Source organism: Lygodium microphyllum, chromosome 26 (genome assembly GCF_053477565.2).
Source record: "Lygodium microphyllum isolate KBCC chromosome 26, Lygodium_microphyllum_v1.1.10, whole genome shotgun sequence".
Classification (NCBI taxonomy): Eukaryota; Viridiplantae; Streptophyta; class Polypodiopsida; order Schizaeales; family Lygodiaceae; genus Lygodium; species Lygodium microphyllum.
The window spans coordinates 38,852,707-38,866,158 of record NC_141160.1 but is presented as its reverse complement, the minus strand read 5'-3'; the positions used below and the strand labels follow the sequence as shown (position 1 = coordinate 38,866,158).

The window sequence follows — 13,452 nt, the reverse complement described above, 5'->3', positions numbered from 1 at the left end:
CTCCAGAGCAGGCAACACTTTCCTGCCCTTACTTTGGATCGTCCTTGGCAGGACTGGGACCTTGCAGGTCGGTTGAATTTGGAAAAGGCCTCAGCTAACCAGGTGTATCATCTTCTGATTAAAGATCATCAATGGCTGGTTACTAAAGCTAATACTGTATGGGGATTGCGAAAATCTCAGTCGTGGTGGAAGGCCACTATGATGGAGGGCCGGTTGAACAAGACACCTTTCAAATGCAAGGTCTTTCTTTGGAGGGTGATGATTGGTGGTCTTCCTCGTGCCTCGGCCCTTTCCAAGCGTCGAATCTCTAACGGCAATTGTTTCTTCTGCACCACTACTGTGGAATCGGCCGGTCATCGATTTATTTCTTGCCCTCTCGCTAAGAATATCCGGTCGCTCTTGTCAGCGGTTTGGCGAGCTGTGGTTGGTTTCTCGCTAAGCCCATTTGATTGGGTTTTTGTACGGCCAAAATACCCCACACCGGCACAATTACATATGAAGATCTTGTTCCACTTTCTTAGATACTGGGGATGCTGGCACAATTGGACCACTCGGAATGCCTTTCTTTTTTATTCAGCCTCTCATATTCCGGGACATATTGCGAAGCTTAAAGGTCTCTTGCATTGGCAGATAGATCTCATTCGGCACTCTCACTTGCTCCCTCAGGAGGACTTACTTCTCTGGCATATGGCAATTTCCTTTGCGTCTTTGCCATGACTTTTGTAACTCTTTTGTGGTTTCGTACTGAGATTTTACACACGATGGCTTAGAGCCATCGTGTATCTTGTAATCATGTAAACTTGTACCTTTTTTCGTAATTAATACAATTACCTTTTACGGAAAAAAAAAGAGAGAAAGAAAGAACGAAAGTTATATTAACGTCTACAAAAGGCCAAATTGGCCAATTGGATTAAGACGTTACATCTGAAAAGTCCTTGAATTTCCTAAGTCCCAAAATAGTTGTCATCTAATGCTATGACTAGCTAAATAGAAAATAGATAGTAAACAATAGATAACTAATGAGTAGAAAATGATGTCTAAGCTAGATACAATGTGAAACTACTCAAGAGGCCCTCTCATCCCAAGACATCCCAAGAAGTACTTGTCAAAGAGTTCACATAGTAAAGGCAAGTGTTGTACACAAAACAATGGCTAGAGAAAGAAAGGAATGCATACAAGAGACAAAGGCGCAGCCAACAAAGCATGAAACATATAGTGGACAGCCCACGAAGCAATTACACACAGCCTGATAGAATTGTCACCCAACTTATGAATGTGAGAGTACACAATAAAAAGAGAAAAGTAAACATAGAGAGAAGGAGATAGAGAGAGAAGTAGGAGAGAAAAGAATCAATAAGACTACAATGGTTGAAGGTACAAGGCTACAACAGTCAGCCCCAAGAAACAATCCTAGCCATCAATGTGGGCGCCAAATGGTAGCAAGGGGATAAGAGAATGAGAAGGGTTGGCTAATCACGAAAGATTAATGATGGATAATGAAAGTGGGAGGGCAAGCCACCTATATATAGACAAAAAGTGGAACGATCCTAAATATAGTCAAAATCCTAAGAATGTCCAAGTGCCCAAAAAGAAATGCACTAATTTTCCCTCTATCTAAAGTGTCTAAAACACATAAAATGACTAGAAAAATGCAATATCAAAGCTCCTAATGTCCTCATCTGACTCAGAATGAAGCTCATGAGTAAGACATGGCCACACAAGACACGCATGACTGCTAACACCCTCTCTCAGATCCTAAATGTGACAAAAGGCCAAAGGAGATGCAAATCCAAGGATGATAGGAGGAGTGGCAATGCTAATGAAGTCCGTCGATGAAGAAAGATAACCAAGGAGCAAAACCCCCTCTCCATAGAAAAATCTAATCAAATGGATGTCAAAAGATGACGTACCAGGGAGACAATAGGACTTGCAGGGAGGAACACAGAGTGAACTCGTCAAACATGGAGAAGAGAAGAGGAGAGAAGAAAATCTAATGAATGGAATGATGAAGTTCTGAATCATGGAGTGAAAGTGATACAAGGGAACAAGGGTGCCATAGCATAAGGAAGATGATGAAGATAGCCACGAACAACAAACCACAATGTCCTCTTGAAGCGGTGTGAGGACAGTGGAGAGGCTAGAGAGAAGAGGTGACGGACTGAATGAATCAGCCATGAGAAATGAATGAGAGAGTGGCCTATAAATAGGCACAGTCAGTCTAGGATGGTGTCCCTTTTTGGGGCTGCAAACACTAAACACAAAATGCAGAAACGCAAAAATACAAACTACGAGCGAAGGGTGAAGGGTTTCTCGACATCCCCTCTTAGGCCCAAAAAGGGAAACAAGAGAAGAGTGAGGTGGAGATACAATGCTACATGTTGAAGAATACTCATGCAATAGGTGCCACTTGAACAATGTTCCTCGTGGGGAAATTGTTCACTTGCCCAAGCGCCCTAGTACAAAGATGATAAAAACATGCAATGCATAGGAGGAATGTCAGACTTCGCGTAGTGCCAAGAACCATAAGGATATGCCCGTACTCAATCTCCAGAGTTGGCTCCATGTTGAAAAGTGGCCAAGGCAAGAAGAAGAGGAGGAAGAAGATGTAGAGGATCCCTAAGATCCAAGATTTCCACTTGAAAGGTAACCTCCAGTAAAGAACACTAGACGGAGTGAACTGAAGAACCTGAAACTCAACCTCGAGAGAGAAGCCACTAGCTCCGTGCATCCATGCGGGAAGGAATACAAAGATCTCGTCACCAAGTCACGGCTAAATCTCCAAGTCCCTAATCTAGGTAGATCCTCGAGATCCTGGGTATCAATAGGTGAGATGACCATTGGAAGGAAGCCACCCCATGCAAGGGTAGAAGAAGAAGGTAAAAGGCATCCGCCAAGGTGTGCAAAGGATTGAGCGGGGCATGGGGACCCCATTTGAAACTAGAGGGATAGGAGTCCCTTCTGAAGTCACAATAGATGTAGATGCCCCCTCAAAGGGCAAAGAAAGATCATCCCCCTCTGAGGTAGATAGGAAATCCAAAAACTCATGGATCACGGACTCCGAAGTGTCTGAGGATGAAGGAAGTGCCACTGATCGTGCCGAAGGAGATATCGAGGGTCGTGAAGAACACCCAAAGGTGGCCTCTCGAACCTGAGTAGGCGAGGGTGAAGTGTGGGGCTCAAATTGAGCAATGAGTGGGCAACAGTCGCTTCTGCTCAATGGAGCGGACCGGGAAGCCGAAGAAGAGGAAGAGTCGAGCAACGACTGTCTCTCAAAGGAGCGGACTGACAAGGAAACAGTATCAAACAATCACTGTCTCTCGATGGAGCGGATTGTAGAACTGCAACCGCGGTAGCCATTGTACCCGAAAATAGGTAGGGGAAGGCTGCCGCTGTCATTGCGACGATCTCCACAAGGTCGTAGTACCAATCGATCCTCCATGTGCTCGAAAGGACTTAGTACACATCGGATGCATCTTATTGCCTTGAGCATAGTATTCTAATAGCCACTACAGAACAATCTCTGTGGCCCAAAAAGGAGAGGTGGCACAAGAAGTGCCTGGTGAAAGACGCATATACTCTAGGGGATAGGGAGCAAAGGTCAAAATCGGCAATCTTCGGTGGGATGACCATTCCTACCGCAGTACGAGCACCTAGTAGTCTGGTCATCTGTTGGTCAAGAAGCCATGGATACCAGTGTGCCTTGAGAACTTAGCTCATACAGGTTGTTCCTAAAAGAGGTGGAAGAGGTCATCCACGAACCACAAACCGCAATGTCCACCTCAAGGGGTGTGAGGGCAGTGTGAAGCATGAACCACATTGTCCGCCGCAAGGGGTGGGAGGGCAATGGAAGGGCTGGAAGTGAGCTGCCAATGGGAGGAGAATGCGACCAGCAGCAAGAGGTTGCAACCAATGGAAAAACGCAAGTGAGGAGAGAGAAAGACTAAATATGCAGGTGAGGAGAGAGAAAGACTAAAAACGCAAGCTGTAGGAGAGAGAAAAGAGCTAACACAAGCTACAAAAGAGAGAGATTGAAAAACGCAGGAAAAACTAGCAATAGCAGTCAACATGCTAAAATCAGCTCCAAACAGTGTGTGATAGGCTGGAAACGAGCGCCAGACTGTTGTAGACAGCAATGGCCAGCTTTAATCGCGATGTCCTCCGCATCCGAGGTGTGGACAACAAGCTGAAATACCTGAAATCTGCAAAAACGAGATTGTTTTCTAAATGGAGAGTGATCAGCAATAGTCGCTCTGCTATCAACAGCTGCAAACTATGGGTGGAAGGCTGAAAACAAGCGCCAGACTGTAGATGACAACAAGGAATAGATGAGACTCTGCTGTCCTCCACGAAAGGGGTGTGGGCAGCAACAAGCTGAAAAGACCTGAAACCTGCAAAAACAAGATATTAATGCAGTGGAAGACAAAGAGAAGTGGATGCTCGAACCCGCCACCGGTCTTTGTTGTCACTAGAGTAGAGGAACTTTGCCACGGTTTGAGCAGAACCATCTCTAATACCATGTCAAAAGATGACTTACCAATGACACAGTAGGGTTTGGGGGGAGAACACGGAGTGAACTCGTCAAGCATGGAGAAGAGAAGAGAAGAGAAAAGAAACTCCGATGAATGGAATGATGAAGTTCTGAATCATGGAGTGAATGTGATACAAGGGAACAAGGGTGCCGTAGCATAAGGAAGATGATGAAGATAGCCACAAACCATGAACCACAATGTCCTCCTGAAGGGGTGTGAGGCAAGTGGAGAGGTTGGAGAGAAGAGGTGACAGACTAAATGAATCAGCCGTGAGGAATGAATGAGAGAGTGGCCTATAAATAGGCATAGTCAGTCTAGGATGGCGCCCCTTTTTGGGGCTGCAAACCCTAAACGCAAAGCGCAGAAACGCAAAAATGCAAACTGCAGATGAAGGGTGAAGGGTTTCTCAACAATGGAAGGCCACCAAACGGCAAGGAAAACAGAGAGGCCTCGAAGTGATCACTCCTAAAAACTCCAATCAAGAATGGGTGAGCCAAGCCTCAAAGCCAACTATGAGACGATAGTGAGAAACTATCGAAGGCACCATAAGCTGCATAGAAACAACAAGGACCAAGGGCCAAGCAACAGGGATTGGTGGCTCAATGATGAAGAATAGAAGTCGCCGCATAAAGAAAAGGCCCAAAGTAGAGTGGAAACCTTGAAGAAACTCCTCACGACCCTAGGAAGCCCCCTTTGAAACACAAAGGGCCAAGAAATCCACAGCCACATCACCAATATCATCCCCCTCTGAAAGGAATGAGAAATACGAGGGAACCACCAAAGAAGATGGTGGGGATGGGATGAAACATATGGGTGCATAATCGAGAACGGGCACGGCTGTAGAAAGCTGCCTCAAAGGGCCCTACACAATGGAAGGGGAATGGAGCATAGATAGTCCCCCTCTCCAACCAACCTGTCACAAAAGTGGCTCTTGTAGAAGAATCATCAACAAAAACAGTTGGCCCGGTGAAGACAACACGGGTCCCGAGTCTAAGAAGGCCAGAAATTGAGAGAAGAGGGAAGCCCAAATTTGGAACATATAGGGCCTCAAAAACAGAGCTTGATGCACTGTTAGAAACAAAGGCAAGGTGCCAACACCACTAATAGGCACTAAAGAAACGTCACTAGCAATGATGATACCCTCTGACGGACAGAGATCTGGCAATAAATCACCTCATGGAGTCATAGGACTCAATGCACCATTGTCAATGAGCCAAGGCTGCTCAGAAGACGACAAGACCTGCATGTAATGGAGTCTACAGAATGAATGACTGGAGGAGGGAGTCATCAGCCTATAAATAGGCCATCAGTATGATCAGGTTGGCCAGAAATCTGGCATCACAACAATAAAGTCAGCCAGCACAAAATATTGCAATTAGCCATAAACAGGCACCCCTAAATCAGGCAACCACATCACACCCTGGAAGAAAACTGCCCAACCCACTGGATCATGCACAGACTAAAGTCATAAACTGCCTAATCTGTTAACAGAGACAAAGTAAACAAAGTGTGAACGAGCGAACAAATCTGACTGCAACACAAAATACTAGGCTGCACCCTGTCCACCCCTTCATGCAGCTGAGACGCATGAGTAAGGGAAAGAGACAGAATGGCGACGATGATGATGAGGGAGGCTGGACTGTATGATGTGATGCTCAAAGTGGAGTGGGGGCTGGAAATAAATAGGTCAACGTAGAGAAGATGGCCAACCTGCATTCAATGCAGGTCTGACCACTCAAACTGCTGTTGCCAAGTCAAAATATGGCTACCGAGGTCTGTCCAACCACATAGATGATGTCCACCTAGCCCAACTGGCTAAAACACCTGCCAAGAAGAGGAAAAACAGGCTGGCCACACTTGCTGCCCATCATGGTCATGTAAGGGGAGTAAGCAAATGCCACAGGGGAGGAACGACCTTCACCTAAATCCTAAGAGAGATGAAAAGACTTGCTTGCTCCTTCCATTTCATGTGTTGTACTGTCTTGGACTAAATGCATGTCTGAACCATTCTCACTAACTCCAATGCCTATGAGAATGGAAAAATTAGAGAGATGGAAAAGAAAGAGTGGAGGGCGGCCATTATGGAAAACAGGAAGCATAAGAGCCTGTCCTTGCCAAGCTTGACAAAGGGGAGCTCCTGTGAAACAGAGTTGGGGCTCACCAGCAGCAGGCTCAGCAGATAGCTAGGAGGCGGAGCTAAGTGGCAGGATGGTGCTATGAGTCCACGCGGCAAAAAGGCAGTTCGGCAGCAAGAGAAGTTAGGCAAGGTGTCAAAGCATGGTGGTAGTGTAAGTGTTGGGCGATGGAAAAGAGGGCAGGAACAGCGCATGACGCTGTCTGGATTGGATCAGACACCAAGGCAGCAGGAAGAGAAAAGCAGGACAAAAGAGAAGGTAGTGAGGAGCAAGCAAGGCAGGAGTACAGCAAGGAAGGATGGCACTGCAGAGTCTCCAGGTGGTCATCAATGAGGCAGCTGTCAATCCTTGCACCATGTGGTTGTAAATCTCATAATTCATGCTTCCATTCTTCTCCAACCTACTGGAGGCTTTCATTCCTATTTGACATGGCAGCATTCTACCACCCTATTCTCTTTGTACCAAGTTGGAGTTAGCCCTCCATCAGCTGTATCAATTCTTTGGTCAAGCAGGGACCTTGTATATTATCTCTCTCTTCTTGTATAGACTCATGTGTGGCCCCTCAACGCATTCAGTTTCTTGTTCCTCAATATGTCACTGAGAATGGGTGTTGAGAGCATATCACAGCACTGAGTGTTTCAGATTTTTCTCCCACACTTTATACCTTAGTAGGCGGATCCATTTTAGGACCAGCCATTTCATGCATTTCAGCTCAACCAATTTATGATATTAAAGGTTGGAAAGCTTTCATCAGTTTGCTATTTATAGGCTCACTTGACACTTCATATTCATTCAATATTTTTGCATTCACCTTGGGGACCCTCGCTTAATCATTCTGTCCCTTGAATTTATCTAATTTCTTCAAGGATGAAACTTGAAAGTGATAATGAGAGAGAAAATTCCCCCAAGAGGAACCAGGGCCAATAGCAGCCCATGCACAAATGCACACACTTTCCTTTTTGTGAAACCACTCCTCATTTTATCATGCATGCACACATCATGTACAAGAAAGGAGAACATAGGGAGGCCCAAAATGCAAACAACCCAAAAAATGGCCCTTAACAGTGAAAACAGATCGAGTTCAAAATGTTTTCCACCCACAAAATGGTAGGGCTTACAATCAGAATATAATGGAATAAAATATTGAGTACTACACTGCTATGACCCAATGGCTTGAATCTGGAGCAGAAATTGTATGATAGTTTTTCTAAGTAAGAAAATGAAGTTCAAATGATAGAATGTCTGTGACAATATACTCCTCCAACTAATGCATTACAGGATCTTGTAAGGCCAATCCTCAAGCCCCAAGATACTGCAGGAGAATGAAGCTATCTTGCTCCTTGGAGGGGAGTCCAGTGGGATGCATTTATCCAATTGGGTGAATCCTCACTCATATTCAAGGAATTTTGTAGTAGTGCATTGCCCCATTGCAATTTCATGGGGAGCCATTGCCAATATATCTAGCAGCATTTATATTAGTGACCCTTGGTCAAAAGAATGAGTGACAAGAGCCTCCGAGTGCAATTTTATGCTCAATCTCGATAAGACCTATGGTTGCATACATTGTCCCAACAGGTAAGAAAGGGCGGTGTCATTACTTGGATGAAGAGATACTTTGGGTCATATGCTGGGATTGCTTGGAGGGATAGGGTACCTTATTCTTCTTGAGCTTAAGTTCTCTAGTTTTTGTGTATCGGTATTATGCTGGGATTTCTTCATGACTGCTTCTCAAATCAATGTCATTTCTGGGAGCCTTATTGTGTGGAATCATAGAGCTCTAGAAAGGTGGCCAATGGAGCTTCTATGAAGGAAGGTGGAGTACTTTTTGGAGATGGTGTGCAAAAAAGATTTCTATGTAACTTTTAAGATGTTCTCTTAATCTTCTATCTACCAAACAACTTAAACATTTATCCAAACAATTACGTGGATACATCTATGTCCCTCATTGCAGTCAGAAGCTTGCAGCTTAGAGACAAATCCTTGCCAACAACTAGTGATCTTGATCTTGCTTTCAGCATGACGGAGACCTCTCCGCACTCGAGTGCGATGTTGCTAATTAGAAGAAATAGATAGAAACTTTACCTTAACATTGTCAACTCCTTCAACCATGTAAAGATTTGGAACACCAGCTGCAAGTTTTAAAACATCCTTAGACTATCATTAGTGAAGCATATTGGGTAAGAGTGAACTCACAGTAAGCTTTAAAAGTGCTAACAAACTTACCTAAAAGTGCTCTTGCTTTGTTGCTTTGCAAATGGCCTATGAAGTGCCATTGAATATCATTGGGAAGCTGCAGTATACAAATAATTAATGACATGTCTCCAACCATTTGAGAGTTACTCTGCTATGTACATTGCAAGCCACTTACAAAACCATTGTTGAAAAAATATTAATGCCTATCCACCTATTGTTTCACAAAATCGTTATACAAACACCACAAAGAGCCCACAAAGACCTTAAACAGAAAGGTGTGGAGAAACCCTCCATCTTCACCTGCATTTTTGTCACATGCACCGCTTTTATATTTTGTTTCAGTCTAGATTATGTTAAAATCCACGGGGAAAGTCAAGAGGTTAAAGCCTTTACATTTCAACTTAAGGGGAGCTTCCGAAGGTAATAAATTTCCAGCACCCTAAAGCTTTTATTGATCTCTTATAATCTGATATTAGGCTAGTGATGCTTTGAAGATGTGGACAGCAGCAAAAATAAATAATATTGCCCAATAATCTGCTTGAAGTAAAGAAGTTGTCTTCAATATTGGGGGAATTCACCAAAGAAAGACCCAGAAATCACCTAGAGCAGTGGAATGATCTCATTGGAGGCAAAAGCTTCAAATTTTGGATGGAAAGGAAGCGGAAGGAGGTAAAGGCCCAAAATTGGCCAGGAAGTTGAGGAGAATTTGAAGCATTTTTGTGAACTTTTACCCAGTGGTCAATATCGCACAAATGCCAAACTGGGCCTTGATTTTAATGAATTTGGCCAAAATTTTCAAAAGCTCCAAAATTTCCCGGTGAGATTGAAGAAAAATTGGAGGTGTACCTTCAACCACTAATTCTAGCACATTGTTGTTTGTCATCTATTGTTGCAAGTAACATAATATTTGTTTTAATTTTCAATTTTGAGCATATTTTCCTCTCTCCACTGCTCCAAACCAGCAAGGGAAAATTTATTGTTTCTATATTTCCCAGCATCAATAAGCAGCCAACATCTCATCCTTTCAAGTGGTACGACATCTCTCTTTTCAGGGGTTTATTTCTCTCTCTTCATTCCATAAATATTATATGTCAATTTGCACTCATGGCAGGCAATAATAATTATCTATTGGGCATGCTTGGCATCAACGACAGCACCAATTACCTCATGTGGGCATACATGCTATGGCATGTTCTCATCACAAAGAATCTATGGAATATGGTATTTGGCACTAAGCAAAGGCAGGCTTCTCATACACAGGCACCACCTTCCGCCTTCATGTCAAGAGGTGCCTCTCACGATGTTGACTCGTCTACACCAGCTCCCACTCGAAGGCAAATTCAATGGGACAGATGCAATGCCCAAGCAATCCTTACTTGCCATATTAGTGAAGAAAGCCATCATTCCCCACGCCCGATCATGCAAGACAGCAAAGTAAGCATGGGAACAGCTTGCTTCCTTTTACCAAGCATGCAATGAAGTGCAAGTTGTTAGAGATCTAGGCACCTCCATTATGGATATGGGCAGTGTTAGGATAGATTAGGGCAGTTTTCATGCAGTTTGGAGCAGGTCGGGCAGGTTTCATGCAGTCGTCAGCATTCAAGATTCAGTTTTGGGCAATTGGGCAGGTTGCCACATGGCAGCCTGGCAGTCATCACAGCAGTTTTAATATTATTATTATTATATTCTTGCAGCAGACTGATCAGCAGTCAGTCGGCCACTAAAAACTAGCCGACCTGGTCATATTGTTGGCATTTTTTCTGGCTATTTATTGCCAACCTGCCCTTGGCCACATTCAGATTCAATGTCTGTAGATTAACAGTTCTGCAGCTGACATACTCTCATAGCCTTTGTACATGTCTATCCTCATTATTCAGCATTTATCTTTTGCAATCTTCAGCTTTCTTCTCTCCATGCTCATAACTTTCTTTCAGTCTTGTTATACGCTTCCACATTTGCTACACTCTAGCGCAAGTTGTGTGTTGAGCTAAAACACGCTTTACAGCTGATTAGCATCTTTAAACAACCCCAAAACACACTTAATTAATGAAAAACGCAAAATTGGTGCACTTTTGGGGCACCCTTCAACATCTATGAATAGTCAGGCTGACCACCATTCAGCCTCATTCCTTTCGTGCAAGTTCTCACTCCTTGTGCAGATTTCAACCAACAGTTTTCATCCACGTGGTGGTTCGACCCCACAACTCCTCCAGTGTTTGTCATCTTCATCCATTGCTTCTGCCCACTGTCTGGCACCCTCTCTCCAGCTGCAATCAACATCCCTGTCATCCCTAGCCCCTCCTGCTACTTGCATTTGGACTCTATAGTCCCAAGCATCGAGTGAAAGCCCTTCCTTTGCACTAGGCAACAATTTACAGTCTGTGTTTGGCCCTTCTCTCCTCCATGCGGCAAGTAGTGCTCGTCCTCCTCCTCTTGGCGGTTCTCTTACTATTGCATTTGCAACTTTTTGGTACTGCCCGCATCATCAGGCATCATCCACTACTGTCCCTTCAGTCTCCTAACTCTCTGGTGATCAATGTTCGCTATTTTCCTTGCCTTTTATCGATCCGACTAGTGGTCACAACACTTGGGATCCATCTCCAATGCACGTCACTCTCCGACACTCCATTGCTCTACCCTTGGACATTATGTACACTCTTACATTCACTTATAGCATTCATTCACTTTAGAGTTTCTTATCTCTATGTTTGTCTCTATGTTTGAGTTTTGAGTTTTGCATTTGCATTTTGCATTTAGGGTTTGAGTTTTGCTTGTTACTATATCTAAGTCTTTGTGTTTCAATTGTAGTCATACATGCTGCATTTCCTCGATCAAACCCTAGCATATCTTCACATTGTCTACTTGCATAAACAATTGGAAGATATTCACATGGACAAAGAAGGTAATATGAATAAGGGATGCTTATCTCACTCATGTATTGCCTTAAGCATAAAACTCTCATAACCAATGCAAAACGATCTGTCACCCAAAATGGTGAGGTGGCATAAGGAGTACTGGAAGGTAGATGCATATACTCCGATGGGGTAGGGAGCAAAGGTTGATGACAATCTTTGGTGATATAACCATTCTTGCCGCCACTGGAGGAGCACCTATTAGTTTGCCCTTCTATTTGTGGAGAAGTCGCATTCATGTGTCAAACCTATAAAGGGAGGGTGGGGGGGAGAAGAAGATGAGGGTACCTCCCGATGATGCAATGGAAATAGGGGGAATCTGAAAGTGTTGCCAATCTCTAACTAAGAGGATCTTTCTCTCTCTGAGCACCTCTACTCTGATATCATGTCAAAATACAAGATGGTATGTGTTGAGCTAATACACACTTTACATCTGATTAGCATTTTTAACCAGCCCCAAAACACGCTTATTTAATGAAAAACGCAAATTTGGTGCGCAGTTCGAGAAAGTTTCAATGGTCCCTCAAAACCCTAATTTATTGGGGCACCCTTCAACATCTATAAATAGACGCGCTGCCTAGAATTCAACCTTATCCTTTTGTGCAGGTTTCTCACTCTACCATGCAGATTTCAGCCATCAACCACCTACCGTCTGCTATCTAGCCATCACCGACTACAGCCCATCACTGTCTAGCCCTAGGCGGCCTGTTTTCAGCCATCACCTTGTTGTTTGGAGGTCTCTATCTACTGCATCATCATGGCACCTGATCAACATGCATTTCCAGCATCTAGTGCTAGGTGACAAGCTGTTGCCATCTCTCCGGCTGGGTCACTGCTGCAATACCTGCGTTTTTGCTGTCTAGCAAGCCATTTACATCAACAAACACCTCTCCTATAGTCGCCTCATTTCCCTGACACTCTGGTGATCAACCTTCGGTGTTTCCCACACTCCAACACTCCAATTGGTGGTGAAAGCACTTCGGATCCATCTCCATTGGATGTCACTCTCTGACCCTGCATTACTCTGCCCTTGGGCATTCTATACACTCTTACATTCACTTACAGCATTCATTCACTTCAAACTTTCTTCTCTCTGTGATTGCCTCTGTGTTTGAGTTTTGAGCTTTGCGTTTAGGGTTTGAGTTTTGCTTGTCTTTGTCTGAGTCTTTCTGTTTCAATCTTGGTGGTACATACTGTGTTTGCTCAGTGCAAACCCTACCATATCTTTACATAGTATCAGAGTCAGTGCACTTCTAAAGACTATCCCACGATGATTGTGGAGGCTAGTCTTTGTGCAAGACTCACACATGACTCGATTTTAACTCATAATGTCTCACGCACCTTCTTCAGATCCTATGACGCCCTATCAAGCTTCTCCATCGTTGGAGGCTTTGAGAAAGTATTATGGTCTCAAGGAGGAGGTAAACACACCTTCTGGAGTATGACAGCTGGAGAGGGTAGGAGAGTAGATTCAAGTACAATTTGATATGAGTTTACCAACGATGTGTTGGTACACAAAGAATAAAATGTATTTATACTTAAGGCACGTAAGGGTGCATTCATGTACAATGTCCGTGTACTATACACAGAGGTCAAATCGGGCCTTTATCCCAAATACCCCCCACCTAAAGGTCCGATGTGAACCTCTAACCAACTCCCACGAGTCGTATGCAATGCTCGTGC

The 13,452-nt window shown here is 44.0% G+C and overlaps 1 protein-coding gene across 2 annotated transcripts in view; it reads right to left on the bottom strand.

Moving 5' to 3' along the window:
- The window catches only part of LOC148013164 (uncharacterized), a 154,678-nt gene that overhangs the window by 36,369 nt on the left and 104,857 nt on the right, over positions 1–13,452 (bottom strand). For both annotated transcript variants that reach the window (XM_087667761.1, XM_087667760.1), the window contains exons 3-4: positions 8,888–8,954; positions 8,747–8,793 (exon numbers count right to left, since the gene is read on the bottom strand). In XM_087667761.1, the coding sequence (XP_087523887.1) occupies positions 8,747–8,793; positions 8,888–8,954 (114 nt within the window). The remainder of the gene's footprint in view (positions 1–8,746; positions 8,794–8,887; positions 8,955–13,452) is intronic.